Source organism: Apus apus, chromosome 6 (genome assembly GCF_020740795.1).
Source record: "Apus apus isolate bApuApu2 chromosome 6, bApuApu2.pri.cur, whole genome shotgun sequence".
Lineage (NCBI taxonomy): Eukaryota > Metazoa > Chordata > Aves > Apodiformes > Apodidae > Apus > Apus apus.
The window spans coordinates 18,078,901-18,096,273 of NC_067287.1; the positions used below are offsets into that span (position 1 = coordinate 18,078,901).

The 17,373-nt window shown below is 34.7% G+C and overlaps 1 protein-coding gene across 1 annotated transcript; it reads right to left on the bottom strand.

The window, feature by feature from the left end:
• Positions 1–234: 234 nt before the first annotated feature.
• On the bottom strand, positions 235–12,034 carry GCG (glucagon). The gene is made up of 7 exons (XM_051623734.1): positions 11,950–12,034; positions 7,233–7,333; positions 6,727–6,888; positions 5,884–5,937; positions 4,076–4,213; positions 1,775–1,918; positions 235–733 (listed from the first exon to the last, which is right to left on the bottom strand). Exons 2-7 carry the CDS (start codon positions 7,328–7,330, stop codon positions 709–711), a joined length of 621 nt encoding a protein of 206 aa, XP_051479694.1. The 5' UTR covers positions 7,331–7,333; positions 11,950–12,034; the 3' UTR covers positions 235–708.
• Between the last annotated feature and the right edge of the window lie 5,339 nt (positions 12,035–17,373).

Below are 17,373 nucleotides of genomic sequence, written 5' to 3' on the forward strand. Positions count from 1 at the left end.
TCCCCCTCTGGCTTCATCTTGCTTGATTTCTTTTTCAACTAAAGAGAATTCAAAGTTCACACAGCTCTTTTCTGAGAATCATTATGGAGAGAATGTGACAAAACAGAATGTTGAATTTGTTTATCATTCCAAACAAATCACTTCCAAGATCTCAGTGACACTAAAATATTAGAATAAAATGAAATGGAGTACAAAGAGGCACAAGGGATATACACATGAAAAGTCAACAGAAAAGAAGCTTGAAAAAATTTATTTAAGGCTATCATTTAATATCCTTAAAGCTTAGCCTTTTTATAACAAAGGTTTTAAGAGGGATATTCACTTCTTAGGCATTTATAGCTGCCAGCCGCTTACAAATAACACATATAATTGGTGATTGAATCATTTGTGTGTAGAAGTCAACTTTTTAGAAAAATAATTTTATCGTTAAATATAAATGGAGTGACTTCAGTCCTAATACATGGAAAATATGAAGATATGGAACTTTCATAGTCATAAAGCTGTTAAGACAACCAACCTTTGACAATAGGTTTTCCATATATAAACCTTTGGCAACACTAAAGTATAATACAATTATTTCCTGGCATGCAAGGTGACATAGCTTTGTTACACCCAATATAAATGACAGAATACAGATTTCATAATCTCCTAATAACTGGCAGTCGATGCAATGAAGATCTTCATTTATCCCATTTGTATTCTGCATTTTTACTGGTATTCTCCCAAAAGGTCCCTGGAAAAAAAGAAAAGAAAAGAAAGCAGCAGCAATTAGGAAATATTCTAGATCTCTTAAGATTTCTGAAATATGCGTGGAACTTATTTTTTCTGTTTAAGAGTTAGCAGATGTTAGTTCCACAGACCCTTCAATGCCTCTCTTTAATAGATTGAAAACAATTACTCCTAAAGGAAAAGCTTTTTAATAGTTCCTAATAGATTATTTTCCTAAGTTGTTTGTTTCAATGCTGAACTACAAACAAATACAAACAGAAAAATGTTAATTAAATCTGTATTTTAACTATAGCTTCTAAATTTGTTGAGACTATATTGGTTGTTTCAAATTTCCAAGATCAACTAGTCATTTTGGATGCTTAAGTAGTCAAAGGACTAAAAATTAATTTTTACAGAATGGGCATCCAACATTTTAAAAAATCTAGCCACTCATATGTGCCTTGAGTTGGCATTCTGTTATTTTTGGAATACTGTGTTGATATTAACAATTCTTAAATATTAATCTGTTCACAGAGCTCTCAGATAGAAAATGTTGCTTTTCCAACAGCATTTGCCTATATACAGGCAAAATGAAGTAGAATTCTTAAATAGTTAGCTATTGGGAACTCAGATTACAGTATCCTATTCCCTAATGACAAGCCACAGTTTAAGACAGTGTTTTTATATCATGGTCTTTAAATACTAATCAATCTGATGAAGTTTTAGCACAAAATATTTTTTATTTTATAATGCACATATAAAGGAGAGGTTTATTTTTCATTAATTCAATATGACCTCACTTCTGGTAACATTCAGTGGCAAAACTCTGCTCGAGTTAAACAGGAAACTATTAAATAGGTTCACCACTGATGCAAAATACGAATTATATTTGGAATGAGTTCTGTGTAGTGTTTTATCCTTGTTCAGCACTGTCTGTAACAAAGTTTGTGACACAGTTACAGTTATGTCAATAGCTAAGAGAAAAATTACCAGTATTTTCCGTATGTGTGACAAATACATTTAAACTCCTGGTATATTAAGAAGAACACAATCAAAAATCAGGCACCTTTGGGTAACTTTTGTGTTAATCAGCCATTTTAGGAACTCTTTGGCAGCCATGTCATCAAGGACTTTGTTGATATCACTTGTGAAAGTGCCATCTGCATGTCTTCGGCCCATTTCTTCAGCCACAAGAGCACTCTCTGGGAAACTTCAAAGGGAAGAAATTATCAAACAATTTGCTGATCAAAATTAAAAAAAACACGTTTAACAGGGCCTCATTACAGGATTCTAATACACTGCATGTTTCCTGTGATTTTAAGGAGTTAAGGGATGAGTCTGATGTTATGACTTAGTACAGCACAATGTATATAAGAACATCTTTTGAAGTATTATTTTAACAACAGAATAAAGCATGGACATCTCTCTTTACCAGATGAGGACTGTTCCTTCAAATGAGTATTAATTTCTCTCTACCATTTTTTTAAAAAACTATACGTGCGAAAACATATCTTAGTCTGCAGTGTCCGTGCCAAGTAGAACAGGCATCAATAAAACTCACAGTAGATTTACTAAGAATCATTATTTGAGAAATAAAACTACTAAAACATTATAGTAAAATTTTCATACTTTTTTCTGGTTTAATTGGACTTAGGTCCTAGTTACATACTTAACAATTAGATTGCATAAGTATTTAGATGTTAAGAGCAGCAACTTTTTTGGGGGTGTTAATATAACTCAATTACAACACCTGTATAAAATTTGTGTGCTTGTTCACTGTAAAATAGTATTTTGTATTTGGAATCAGATCCTGATTCTTGCTCTAGCTTTTTTTTCACCCTTAGAATACTATAACGCCTGGTTAAAAAAAACCACAACACTTTCCTCTCTAGTTTCATCCCATCAAATACAGGAAGATTTTAATGAATTCCATTACTGTGGTCTGATACTGAAGCACACTGTGCTCTGGGACCAATGACAGGCAGACAGGTTCTTTTCATGCAGTAATTTAAGGACAGCTGTATACAGGTTTAACCACAAATAATACTAAATATTGGGAAGCAGAAGGCCAGTCTACATTTAATTGTCCATCTCTGTTTCTAAGCTCAGTTCACCACTGCTAACTTGAAATCTCTTTCAGCTACTAAAATACCCTATTTCTGCTCATGAAAATAAAGCATGACAAAAAACCAACTGCAAATCTGGACATCACTAGGAAGTGGAAACAGTGTTTCCCTTCTCTATATAGCTGACCTAATTTATGTAACTGTTTTTTTCAGGAAATCATAATTATTTACAAAATTTAATTTTACCTATTTACTCTTCCTTAACTACAACACACGATCTTGTCTTACAAATTTATTTTATTGTTATTGTTGTTTATTATTTTTATATAGTGCGAAAGACTTACATAGTACTTTACAGCTGGTAGAATATATCATCAGAGGATGAACTGAAATCCCTGCCCCGAAGAGCTTACAGTCTAAAGGCACAAATAAGTACAAAACAGCTAAAAGGTGTGGAGTGGTATGTACATGGTATAGCTCCTAACCATGCAGAGTTGGAAATATGATGGGACAGAAGGTGCCTGCAGGAGATTGAAGATAAGGTCATTCTAAGTGTAAGACTATAATGAAAAAAGATGTAAAGTTATGAGTGAGTAGTCAAGTGAGTAGGCTTGAGAAATCTGCAATGAGTGTGTGGAGAACAAGATATTAATGAAAGAAATCAGAGACATAGATAGGTCAAAACTGTGGAGCACTGCATCCAGAAAACCTTGAATCATAGCAAGAGAAGTAGAAGCTTCTTAAAAAGGAAAATAAGTCATAGTAGGAAATAATAATTATTTTGGCAGCAGCAACTTTGGGAGACTTTATGGAACATGGGAAGAGGAAAAGTAGTGATCAGTAAGTGCTGGGAATGATCACCAGCACATGGAGTACAGCTGATGACATTGGTAAAAATTTAATCCTGGAAATATTGCAGAAAAAAATTGACTGTGAAAGGGAAAGAAAGAGTATTTTAAGATGACACTGACTTGAATAATCTCAGTGACAGTTAAGGAGACTATAAGCAATGTTTTGTGAAGGGGGAAAGGTGGTAGTTAGAGGAAGGTTTAGTTTTAAATATATTGACCTTAAACATAACTTGACCTTTTAGCATGTAACAGCATACTGAACAGGTTTGTTTTAATATGTATTTAAACTTAATAAAGTGGTATTCTAACACTGACAGAATATCTTCTATTGCAAAAGAAAAACATGAAGTACAGCAAGAGCGATCAAAAACACATCAAGGTTTCATCAGACTTGATTTCTAACCCCAAAAGCAAGGCAAAATTTAAGTATAGGAATGGATGGATTCTTACTCTCTTCTTCCTCGTCCATTGACTAACCAAGCAATGAACTCTTTGGCAGCTTGACCTTCCAAATAAGAGGTGATATCACTGGTGTAGGTGCCTTCAGCATGTCTCTCGAATTCAGCATGACGCTTGGAGATAGCATTGCTGAAAGAAGAGCAATAGTGTAGCAGCAGACAGCATAAGGACTTTGTTTGGTTTTTTTAACCTTTATTGATTTCTGTTTGACACCCACCAGACTAGCATTTCTTATTTCTTATTATTTTGCTTCTTAAATTACTTTTGGTATTTTTTTTCTTGATATCTTTCAGTTCTAAAGGCATTGTCTGTGCTATGCAATATAATTTTATGCAGAGATGCTTGATCTAGTACTTAACGAATGAAAGAAGGTGCTGAAAGCAAATATAGCTGCATTGGACTGGTCTAGATTAGTTAGCTCTGATCAAGAAACTGTATTGTATCCTACAGACATACTTTTTGTTACCTCTTGTGTTAACCTAAAAATTTCCATTAAGCCACTCCTCCTATCTTCATTATTTCCTAGCCAAACTGGACGTAATTCCTCTGGAATTTATATTTCAGATTGTTTTGTGAACATGCTTTTGCTCGTCATTCTGACAAAGTGATAATCTTGGAACAATTTCTAGCCTTATCACCTCCAGCTTAAGAGAGAAAGACAATTGCCTTCTCCCTCCTGTTATTATGCTTCTTTCTCTAACATAGAACAATATTATGTCACACTGTCCCTTAGGAAGGCAAACTGCACTTAGAAGTAGACATACTATGGAATATTTCCATGACTAAGTTCCCTAGCATTTCTATTTCAGCATTTGCTAATTTCTGCCCAATCTTCAGGGCCTGTAGCTCTTTCTATTATTTTTTATCTTATTGGGATTTCACCGTTCCTCCTAATTTAGTACCATCTGCACTTTTACACTACTAGCTAGTGTTGTTTAGAACATTTTTAATGAAACATTAATTTTCTTGAGATATGTGTTTTGTTGAAGCTGAAACAATGTTGTGGATTTGTTACTGATATTGACATTGTTTTGAATTGAAGGATCTTTGTGGTCCAGGCTATCCTCTTTGGAATTTCTGACAAAGGTGACAAAGGAATAATGAAGACAGATACTTCAATCTGCTTAGCAGAACAAAACAAAATAACCACAACTGGTTTTTTTTCTGTTGTTTTTTTTTTATTATTATTATTACTTTCAATTTTCCACCCCTCCCAGCTTCTCCGAAAAACATTGTCAAGAAACAAAATTCTGGCCTCTAGAAGGTCTTGTGTTCTCCCTTCCTATAATGAGCCGTTTATGTAACACGGGACGGGACTGAGGCACTTTGCACTGAGCATTGTATCATGTTTTATCAGCTCTCTGCAAATTGGTGCCTTGCCACTTTTCTTTCATCAATCTCACTGGTTTTGTTTTCCTCAATATAATGTGGTGGATTGTTTTTTTTTGTTTATTTGCTTGGGATGTTTGGTTTTTTTCCTTCAACTGTTTTCTATTCCAAGTTGTTTTTTTTATCTAATTCCCTACTCTCATTTTACTTGGAATATCCTTTCCTGAAATCTGTTCTCATCCTGTTGCATTCTTTGAAGCCCTTGCACATAGCTGTAGAACACAGGTACAGGAATAAATAACATAGAGACATTTCCTCTTTCCTTGTTAACATAGGTGTAAAATGATTCCTTTTGAAATGTATTTCTTGGATTGTGCTACTATTGTAAAGAATACTAGTTGTTTTCCTTCTTGTTTAACAGAAAATGAGCTCAAACTGGTTTTGGTAAAAAGTTGTGGCAACTAGAATACCTTGAGGGCTGGTCCGGGAATTTGTCATTTTCTTTATCCTCTTGTCCTTGTTGGCTGTAGTGGAATTCCATAATCATTAGATCATTACTACCAGTATATTGCAGAGCATGCATAAGTGGATATGATTTTATCTGTTATTATGTAAATATTATGATAAACAACAATGACTGATATATTAATATTAAAAATAATTTCAGGCTTATGAATTTAAATTAATACAATATCTAGAAATAATTATACTTTTAAGACTTCCACAGGGATTTAAAAACATTAATATCATAGATTTTTGGATTCTGTGGACAGATCATCTGTATAACACAGGGCATAGACTTACATGCTTTTACATTATTCTTGCTCTCAGCTTGGTAGTTTGTGTATATTTAAAAAAATGCCAACTGATCCCATAATTGTGATACTGGTAAAGTATCTGGTGGTCAATAAAACTTAAACCTTAGCTCCCTTTTAACAAAGAAACATTCAGGATTAGAGTTTTCATAGATAGTAAAGTTTTATTAAGGCCCAATGGACCAGACCTTTACATTATATTTACGTATCTTATTCCTATTGAACTTAATTCACTGGAACAACCTGCACATAGAGGCTGAGATAGTCTTTTTAGATGGCATATCAGGTAATATACTGATACCACACTTGGTTTATCCAAATTCTTTTGTCTGTTTTTACATATATTCCCCATTTCTAATAACATATTAACATGTTTTCCTTAAGTACTTTACTTATTTGGTCTTTTGATGGGAAGCTGAAATCAATAAACAGAATTCAGCTAAAGTTTTGGCTGTTTCTGTATATGAAGATCTAAAGCAATGTGATTAAAGTGCTTACCCATTTCTTTTAGTGCTCATTAACCATTGCACAAAGTCCTGAGCTCGTCTAGTGTCCAAGTACTTGCTGTAATCACTGGTGAATGTGCCTTGTGAGTGACGTTTCACTTCATTCAGCTGTCTAGATTCATCTAGCGGCTCAGACTGGGAAGCTTTGAATGATCTGGGAAAAGTTTAGAACTTGTTAATTGGCACTGATTATAGTATGTTCTACAGGTGAATTGACTTTACTTTAAAAAATACTATTTTATACTCACAAAGTTAAAGTAAGTGGCATATTAATCACCAGCTAGCTAGTAAAATGAATCAACATAGCAGACTAGATACTGCACAATGACAAGGTCTTCTCAGCTAGCTAAGGCAGTTATTGTTTGTAATACCAAAACTTCCTGTGCTAGTCTTTGCAATATTAAAAACTTTTGCCAATTCCATTTTTTTTTCCTTTCAGACTGTAAGAAAAAAAACTTCAAGCCAACTCTTTCTAGAAGTTTGAGCTAAAGAATTTACCTTGATTTCTCCTCTGTATCCTGAAGAGGATTTTGCCAGCTGCCTTGAACTATCATTAAAAGGAGCCCAGCAACAAAATAAACACTTTTCATTTTCATTGCCTGTCAAAACAGAAATAAGGCAACAAAGAAAAATTTAATCATCTTTACATACATCTGAATAAATTACATTGAGAAGAGACATCCTGACTGCTGATCTAAACTTGATGATTTTGAGACCCCATTAGGATGGGGTCCATGTCCAGTGGATAGAAACTGTAGTGCCTTCAAAAGATGTAGTCTCTATTCTAGTTTTTAGACTCTGGTGTCTATTCTAGAATGCAACGTGAGCTGAGAGCAACTGCATTCTTGTTTTCTTTTGTCATATGAGGATAAAGGTCTGTTTCTCCTTTGCTCTGTGTTCTGCTGATGGCAAGCATTAGATCAATTTCTATAATACTGTTTTATTGCAAAACAAGGGTATTGGTGTAAATTTTGTTTTTTTCCCATCTCATTCACTAGAGAAAAAACAAAGCAAGTAACTGTCAAGAATACTATCACATTAGCAGCTCCCCATTCTTTCCTTCTGGCCCTCCACCATCCTTTTAAAAGTTTGTGTTTTTTTAAAAAAAATAACAGATCTTGCAGCAGTAGGCCTCTGGACTTGCTAATGGCTTATTAATACGTGTAAATCCTTAGAAAAAAAAACACCAAACCACACACTGGTTTGTATTCAATTAATGATAGGATGTCAAGTTTTGCTTGTTGCACTATTGACATCATACTTTATTTCAGCTTACGGACTTCCATTATGTGGCCATATGGGATATACAAGATATGGGGTATATAATTAATATTAATTGTAACTAACCAAAATGGAAATTTTGGTATTCCAGATGTAATTATTACTGTCACAGGTCATTCTATTGGCTTCAACCATGTAACAGATACGTCTACATTATTGTATGTGTCATCAAGTGCACTGTAATAGCTTGAGCAGTCTCACTGACTTTAATGTGAGATTATTCAGTGTAAACTAGTTTTATAGTCTGTTCAAATGCTTTGATGATCCACAGCCAAGCTGTGATTCCCTTACTTGCATTATTGACTCGTTCACTCATGCAAGTAGTAAAGTTAAAACTTTTAGTGAATAGTCACAAATGCAAATAAGGCATTCTCTAATACCCTAATTATGTGTTCTACAATTTTCATTATTTAATGTAGCAGTCTTAGTCTGTTGACACATGATCCCCCATAGGACAAACTTAGTTGAACAAAGAAATCCAAAAGGAATTATGAGCAGCTAATGGCTAATAGACTCAAAAGTGCTTTGCATAAATGAGAGGAAATCTACTTACAAAATCAGCTAGTCTATATTGTTTATTTTTAATATTTTTGATCACTTAAACTTATGGAATGAATGTACCGAAAAGGAAATTAATTTGATTAGGTACTTTTTACCTTGATAAAGAAATGGAATATGCCATTCAGTCAATGGCTAAATGCTCATTAATTGAATGATAAATAGTAAATGCTCATTCATTCTAACTTTAAAATCGTATGGATCACAATATTAATCTGCTCTAAAGCAACTGAAGTTGCAATGAGTTCACATCAGCAAAATGTCACTGGAAATAATTTCATCCTTTACTTGGGCATGTATTTGAAAAAGCCCTTCTGCCATTCATGGCACTTTCCTATGGAAGTCTTTGTTACAGTCTGAAAAACAAAGGGAGATAGGAAAAGTGAATGAATTGAAGTAAAGTGGTAGGTGGCAAAGTAAGATCCAGGCTAAAAACAGCCTCGCCACTAAACGTAATCTGCACTGAACTCCTCCAGCTCCACTGGATGAGTTACTTATTGAAATCTAGTGACTTATAAAATAAGAAAGTTTGAGTGAAAACATTTATTCTCTACTGTAATACCTTGTCACAATAGGCTGGATTTAAATATCCTGTGGCCTGGAGGAAGCCATAAGAAAGTCATGAAAGAAAGATGTGTAGAGATTTAGAATTGGCTCTGCACAGAGCAGTGCAAATGGGCAGCTATATCTGAAAAAGTAAACTCCTGCATCAAAAACCTTACTGCTGTAGGACTTTTATTCTGTCCCAATGTCAGTATCAAAGTATTTAAGGCAATAAAAATATTAATAAAATCTTAATCAAACCCAGGAAAATAAACTGATAAAAGTAAGTTTTTCTGGTGGATTGTGCTATTAAGTAATGGGAATCGATCTTCCTCTCTGCAACAGAAGCCACTGCCAGTGTTGCTCATTTTTTTTATCAGTGTGTTTGGAAACTAATTTTTGTCTTCTGTAATGTCCTCATATATGAGATTTGATGTCTACACTTGCACATATCCTGCTATAGTACCAAAAAATACTATAGTGGCCATGTTGTCAGTCCTATTGTAACTAACTAGGTCTCTTTAAGTCTCTTTTCACTGTTTCATTTGGAGATGTAATTTGGTGGTGCAACACTGACATCCAATGTTTATCCAAAGGAATGCATAATTTCCCATTTCATAACCTTCCAACAATGGAACAAAAACTCTGCCTGCTCTTTGGGAGACAACTCTACTGTGGTCACAGAAATGCTTTGACTGTACTGTAGTGCCCCCATGTTAGATGATACAGCTGTAAATGAGTTAACTTAGACACTAAATACAGTCTGGCCATTGCACCATGTGTAACTAAATTTACCCTGCTTAGTGGGAAGCTAGCAGTTAACTTTTACTTAACCTGAAAAACTAAAGAAAGAGTTTACATCTCTGTAGCTTTGTTAAACCACGATACAGATTAAGCACCTAAGTTACTGAGGTGGACTGAAAGAAATCATCTAGTCATTAATCGAGTTTCCTTATAGTAATATTAGACAGCAAAAGCTATCATTTAATATAAAACTTAACACCCCCCTGCTCCAATTCAAAGCCCATTTTAGCCAGTAAACAGATATTCAGTAATTTCAGTGTATCTTGGACCTAACTCATGCCTAAGTCCTATGGAGCTTTCAGATGTGAACAGTCCAAATATGCCTTAAGAATATGTTTAATGTAAAATGCATGTTTAGCTTCTTTCTAAATTTTTCAGAATCAAAATCTGGGGAGAGTATTAAAAATAAAAATGTATATATTTTCAAATTAATACAGTTTTCAAGTAATAAAATTGTTATTAATAAAATAAGCATTTTCAGAAGGTATTAAAACTTCTGTCAAGTATGTTCTTTTAAAATGAAGAACAAGTTTTGTTTGTTCAATGTTTACTGCTTGCTATGGATAACCCAAGCAAGCAACATCAGTTTTTGACTGCTGTTGAAGTTGAAGATGTTACAGTTTTTAAAGAAGAAATTGTTATTTTATTCTTTGGAACACAAACATATCTTTTAGATAAAAAAGTGATCAGCAAAATAGTATTTGTTTAGTTTATTCCTGCTGATAAATTAATTTCTTAATCAGAAGGAAAGTTTAATTTACTCTAACTTATTTAGGTCACCAGTAGATACCTCTAAAAACCATGCAGTCTTATTGTCAAGATGCAGGAAAGCTAAACTAATTTTACACAGAAAATTTTTTTTTCTTTCTGATAGAAGATTAAATACTTAATACATCTCAGTTTTATCCACCAGAAAGTATATCATGAGTATGTCTCTCAAATCTTGATCAGAAACTTTAATATTATTTCATTGATTAACCTGATTTTCCTAGGTTTTCTAATATATTGTACTGCAGATGCCTTTTGTACATGATGTGCAATTTAGCTACCATAATTTCCTTGAGTTTTCAAAAAGGAATCTTTCAAAAGTTATATTTATATCTATATCCAGTTTAAAAATACAAATTACAGAGTTACAATAGTAAAAAAGGGAATATTTTCATATGAAAATGTATGAATGAATAAAATAGATTTCTGTTGATGTGAAAATGTTTGCAAGTAGCAGTTACTTCTAATTGTAAATAAATTATGTTTTCAGGTAGACTTCCTGTACATCTAATTTACCTACTATGTTATAATGCTTTGTGGAAAGTGCTGTAAAATACAGTGGTTCTAGCCTACAGAAGTCCATAGTAGGATGGAAGACAAATTTTTTACAATAATCACAACAACTATAGAAAGGTTTTAATTTTTACTTTTGTGTTATAAAAATTCCTTTTCAGATCTTACAGTGATGTGAAAAGAATAGTTGATTAAAAAAACAAACAGATTTAAAAGTAGGGCTGTGAAGTGGCAATCTGTAGGGTGATGGAGTGACAATCTGTCTTGGACAGTTTAAACTCAGTGTCTATATAAACTCACTTAATTTGTTTGCATTCTGCTAATTTAATCCCCATTGATTCATATTTAGGCAGCATCGATAAGGAGTGAATACTCATGTTAATCAAATATCTCTAGAGGAGATACTAAAGGAGATGAAAATATAAAAATCAGTAATAATGTATCTCACATTTAAATTCTTACTACAATGCATTTCTTTCATACTCTCATGGTTAATCTTCCTTCTTTCCATTGCTTCTGCAACCCAAATAGTTGATTCCCTTTTCCGGATCATTCTCTATTGAACTAATTCAATAGATTAAACAATTAAAATGATATGTAATTACCTCCAAACATCAATTATTATAAACACAGAAGAAAACAACAATTTGCTGAAAGTTCCTGCACCTTGCAAACTTTGGCAATACAATTCCGATAATGCACTCAGCTTTCTCAAGCAAACTGCACTGCTAATCAACATAAATCTTACCTTTTTTTACTTTGAAGTGATAGGCTGCAGTTGCAGAAAGAGTTGCTACTCTCTTCTGGAACTATGGCAAGCCTTGAGGATCCTGAGATCTGCCCAGCTGTGTCTTCTGCACAGACTTATATATATGCTGTTCAGCTCTAGTAAGCATTACAAGAGTGCATCATTGCTGATAGTTTCCTTATTCAAGTTAAAAAAAAAAAAGCAAAAAAAAGTAATCGTATTTGCTATTCATTTCATTTGATAATTTTACAAGCAATTTCACACATTCATTCTGCTTACTTTATGACATCAATGCTCACATGGATTTGCAAAAGGAGTGAGGTAGCAATGTCCAAAGAAGTAAATATCAAACATAAGTGCATTAGGATGACAAACAGTAGGCTAAAGGTGCCTGGGATTAAGGCAGCAATTTCTCAAAATTCTGATCTGCCACATTTAACATTTAGTATTAACAAAATATCAGTCCTGTTAACAGCAATAACAACCACTTTACCTATCAATTTAAAATCAAGGTTTATAACATTAATATACTGTTAACCAACACAATTCCCTGAGCCCTTGAATTATTCTTAGGGAATCTTAAGCCAATATAACAAATGTGAAGAGACATGAAGTACTGCAGTGGTGGCTGTCCGCCATGCAAAGCCTAGCACAGGTCAAATTTAACAAAATTATTACCCTTTAATGTAAAATGTCAACTTTGTAAATACTACTGTATACTCAGTTTAGAACTATGTGCCAAACATACATTATAAATTCAGTTTCACGGTGTGGCCTACAGATTTATACAGAATCAGCCTTTTGCTTCCATGTCTTCATTTCCTACAAGGAAAAAAATCTGAAAAACCTGAACAGATTTGAGCTTTTTAACTGTATGTTCTATGCAAATATTGTCAGGCTACTAAACAATTCAGTAGTAGGGGCAATTTCATCACTGTGGTCGGGCAGCATTGCCAAAGATCACTATGCTCAGCCATCTGGTGACCAGAGGTAGGATAAATTGACACAAAGCTTGTCAATGGCCCTGGTAGCTGAAAAAACTTGCCAGTCAGGAATATGGGTCTTTTATCCGGTCTATAAATCAAGAAGTGAAATATCCCCATCCAGAAATTCCTGGAGAAGTTATTTTAAAAGACTTTTTCATACATCATTATAATCCTTTGTAAAATGCAAAAGGATCAACACTGAAATGTGATTATTACACATGTAATGTTCCAGGCAGTCCAGGAGACATATTAAACATGAAGGACTTAAGAGTTTCAGCTCTGCTCAGTAGAGGGAAAGGTCTCACTCAAATCACACTGGACATCTCAATAAACATGGTGTGGCCCCTGGTCTCATTTGTGGCACAAAGCATGCCTTGTACAGCAAACCCTCTTATTTCCCCTAACTGGGTAAGGCAGTTCATGAAGCCTTGTTCAGCAAAGTATCTTCTTCAGTGAGGTAATTTTCTGCTGGATGACCACAACCGGATTAGCATAGCCCATATGGTACACCTGAGGCAGTGTACCTCATTTACATACATTTAATAACCCTAGTGTTTTTCTAGAATGGCAAACAAAATGTAATGGATCATTCCTAGAGCTCCATCTTAAATATTTTGCTGTGGTACCACAGTATGAGTTTAAGGGAAACATTAATTCTCACTACACCGTTCACATAATCAATTTTAAGTACATTTTTTTGTCTTTGTATAATTTTTATCTGCTCTTCGATCCATCTACTGAGATTCATGGTCTGGTTTTGTCATTTCTAGCTACAAAGCAAAGTGTCTATTAATGCTGCTGCTGAAAACTTAAGAGCACTTTTGCTCCTCTCGTAATTGCCTTCTGTTTGTACCTTCAGTCATTTGTGAGAGCCTTATTTTTCCCTTTTTGTTACTGTCCTTTTTATTACTACTTCTTTCCCTCTCTTTTCCACGTGTTCTCTTCCCCACAGCCTCTTTCTTCCTACTCCTAATTATATATTTCACATCCATTTAAAATAATGTATTCCCAGTCATTGATTGGTACAGGATATACAAACTTGCATACCTATTTCTCAAAGTTGGCTGTTCAGCTGTTTTTGCGTGAAATGACCAGAATTACCATCTCCATATTCCAAACTTCCCTAAGCAAACAGCTGTGTAATGTTGAAGACATGGTGCTAAAGGAGCCAAAATAAGCACGGGAACAACCTTATACCCCAAATCTGCTTATTTTCATGAGTGAAATTTTAATTTCACTGAGACACTTTGTTGTCTCTACCTCAGAATTACTTTCAAATCTACTTTCTATTTAAACTTCATGAGCGTTATACAGGGGATGCAAACCCACAATTTAAATTTAAGTCCAGCACTAGGTATTAGAAGTCAATGTCTCTCCAGGAAGTTGGTCGGCTTGGCGACTCCTGCGGGAGAAGGCGGGCTGCCCAGCCCTGCAGTACCCCGGCAGGACAGCAGATGGTGATCAACGGGCCGTTTAGGCCTTCTTTTTGGACTAGGAGGACACTCACTTGTTGAAACGGATTGTTACAGGTATTTTTCTCACTGCATGTTCAGTTAAAGATACATAGCTTTCAAAACAGGCAATATGGAATGTAAGACAACCTCATCTCCTTCAGGAAACAGGCAGTTATTTTCTTTTTGTTTAGCCCTGTATATTTTCTAGTGTCAGATAAAGTTCCTTGTTTACAGTAGGATGATTTCAGGAAAAAAAAAATAAGAGAGACAGTGCAGCTCAGTGCACCTGGTTGGGCACGTTGTTACACAGGCTATATCATCTAGCAGGTCATCTAGCATCCAGAAGGTGACTGATTATTTGTTTTTCAAGTGATACACAGACAATAAAATGTACAGGAAAGAAGTGAACTGCCATCAAGAACCATGCAACCTTCAGTTTCCATAACAATCTGTAGTAATGGATGTTTCCAGAGCAGAGCAAACATGAGTTACCAAACAGAAGTAGAAAATTGTAGCAAGTGTATAAAACATGCATATGTACTCAGGTTTTTTTCTCTCACATTGTAAAATACAATGGTTAGATGGCACCTTCTGGCAAAAGTCAAGGGCAACTTCACTCTCCTCTGTATTACAGTTCACATTAGAGACAGTACTTCAGCTGAATCAGACTAAGAGAGAGAACATGGAAGTGATCTGCCTTCAGGGAAGTTTCATCTTAATGTTTTTCGTGACTCACTTGGAGTTATTAAACAATCTTTATCTTAGGTTCACTGTATTTGAAGTTGGTAAAAGTTTCCCATACCATCATTTCAGCACCAGGTATCAAGGACAGTATACTGCACTCACTGGACAAAAAATCTCTGGGGAAAATACAGAAGTAAAATGAGAAACACAATTCTTACCACCGAACCTGATGTTCTAGCAGTGACAATTCCAGTTGGCATGGCTTTTCATAAAAACAGGCCCAATGTGTTTGTTATAACTGGCTAGTATTCTCTGAATATAATAATCTTCAGTGATGTTTCTCTCAACTCTTAAACTGTTGGTACAAGAAAAAAACAATTACAAAATTTAAGCCTTCAAGATTGCTGACTTTCAAATGTAAAAAAAAAACAACCTAAAACACCCCAACAAATGCCATCAAAAAAAGTCATCCCCCATTTTTCTGTGTATTTTCATAGCATATTTATTGTTATTATTATTATCCATTACATATCTAAAGAAAATGGGAGGGAGGAGGATCTAACTTTGGGTATGACTACAGGCCCATGCACTTTTCCTTCCTGCATTACACTGAAAGCATTCTTCTTTCCCTGACCTTGTCAACCATGAGTTCACGGGCTGGGCTGTGCAGCCCCTTTCATCTTCCTGTACTTGCTACTTGATAATCAGCCAAAAGAGCCCTGCATTCTCCTTCTGGGAATTAGTGCAACATACATAGGAAGAATGTTATGTGTAAACACATACCTACATAAAACATATGCATCATGTTACATACATGCATGTGTACATACACATAACACACAAATGTGTGCATATATGCAACTTGATGGTTACACTTTGGAGAGCAAGAATGGCTTTCTGAAATGGAGGATCAGTTTAGGGTCCCTAAGCCTTTCCACAGCATACAACTCCATGCTCACTGTGTGGATGCCAATGTGTTTGTACCTCAGAAAAGAGCTATTGTAACTATGCTGTACCCATACTGTCTACTCACATACATATGAATTGCTCCACTTGAAGTCAATGGAGCTGCATCGATTTGCGCAAGCAGAAGAGCTGGCCAAGTATGTACTAGTTACTTTAATTCTGAGAAGACAATGTTCATAATTGAAAGTAATACCAAATGCTCTTAGCAAATACTATGAATTATTCAGATTAAATATAGAGTCTTCAAATTAGTCTATAAAATGCACTAAACAGCTGTGCCTTGTAATTGGAACTGACTGGCAAACTTGAAAGTATTGAATATAGTCTGAATTTGACTTGATATGCCAGTAATATGAGTGTAACACTAACTATGTTCTGGAGCCTGGCTGGGGCTATACTTTGTTTTCTACTAATGCTGCTTTATTTTTAGGCCTTTTCTTCTTTGCAGCCTCAGTGTCTGTAAGTGAAGCAAAGCATGTAGTTTCATGTTTAAAGTATGAGCATTGCATGTTCTGTGACATCAACAACTCACACAGCATTAATGAGGTAGACAATGAAAATAGGTGTTGGGGAATTAATGGTTTGCAGTGGAACCAATGGGTTTGCTATGATTACATATACCTCAGTTTCTAGAATAAAGCAGTTTTTGCTTTGCAGCTTTAGCTTTACTTTGTAAAAGCTAAACAGGATTCAGAGTGGAAACTGACTTGTAAAGAACTGTATCTCTGGCTATTTATCAAGGGCCTGTCTACTTAATTCAGGAACCCCATTTCTCATCTTCAGAGGCTTATATCCCTTGTTTATATGACCAGATATTTAAAGACTATGTTTCATTTCCTCTAGTGGTATTTTTGGGCATCTGAAGTGTGAGATTCTTATTGAGAAAGGAAAAGAAGAGCAGAAAGGGCTCAGTATTTTCTGAAAAATGGATCCGCTACAACTTTTGAAGGTGGGAAGCAAAACTTTGAGGATATTAATTCATCAGCTTAGATAATGTCATAACACCTACAATTTCTTCATTTCATAGTAAGCTGTGTCCAAGTGCTGACTCTCACATACCATATTCTATGTCTGCAGTATCAATATATGTAGTTTTTATTAATATATAAAGTTAAACCTAAACCATATTTTTGTTAGCTTCAGTTTGATTCCTCAGGACAAGCCCTTTAACTGTATTAAAGCTTTGTTACAGAAGAGAGGTACATATACTGTAAGCTAGATTTAAAAGGAATAAGTAAAATAACTGTCCAGTGAATGTTTGTGATGATGCTTTTAACATGGGTTGTGACTGTAGACAGCAACATAGTATAGAAAAAAGTTCACTTTCTGGAGAA

What these genes read in the sequence shown, in the direction of transcription:
- GCG (XM_051623734.1), bottom strand. Translation starts at nt 7,330, where the DNA reads ATGAAAATGAAAAGTGTTTATTTTGTTGCTGGGCTCCTTTTAATGATA. An exon ending in GATACAGAGGAGAAATCAAG is followed by an intron (nt 6,889 to 7,232) that starts GTAAATTCTTTA and finishes AACTTTTCCCAG; the next exon opens with ATCATTCAAAGCTTCCCAGT. An exon ending in AACACAAAAGTTACCCAAAG is followed by an intron (nt 734 to 1,774) that starts GTGCCTGATTTT and finishes CTTTTTTTCCAG; the next exon opens with GGACCTTTTGGGAGAATACC.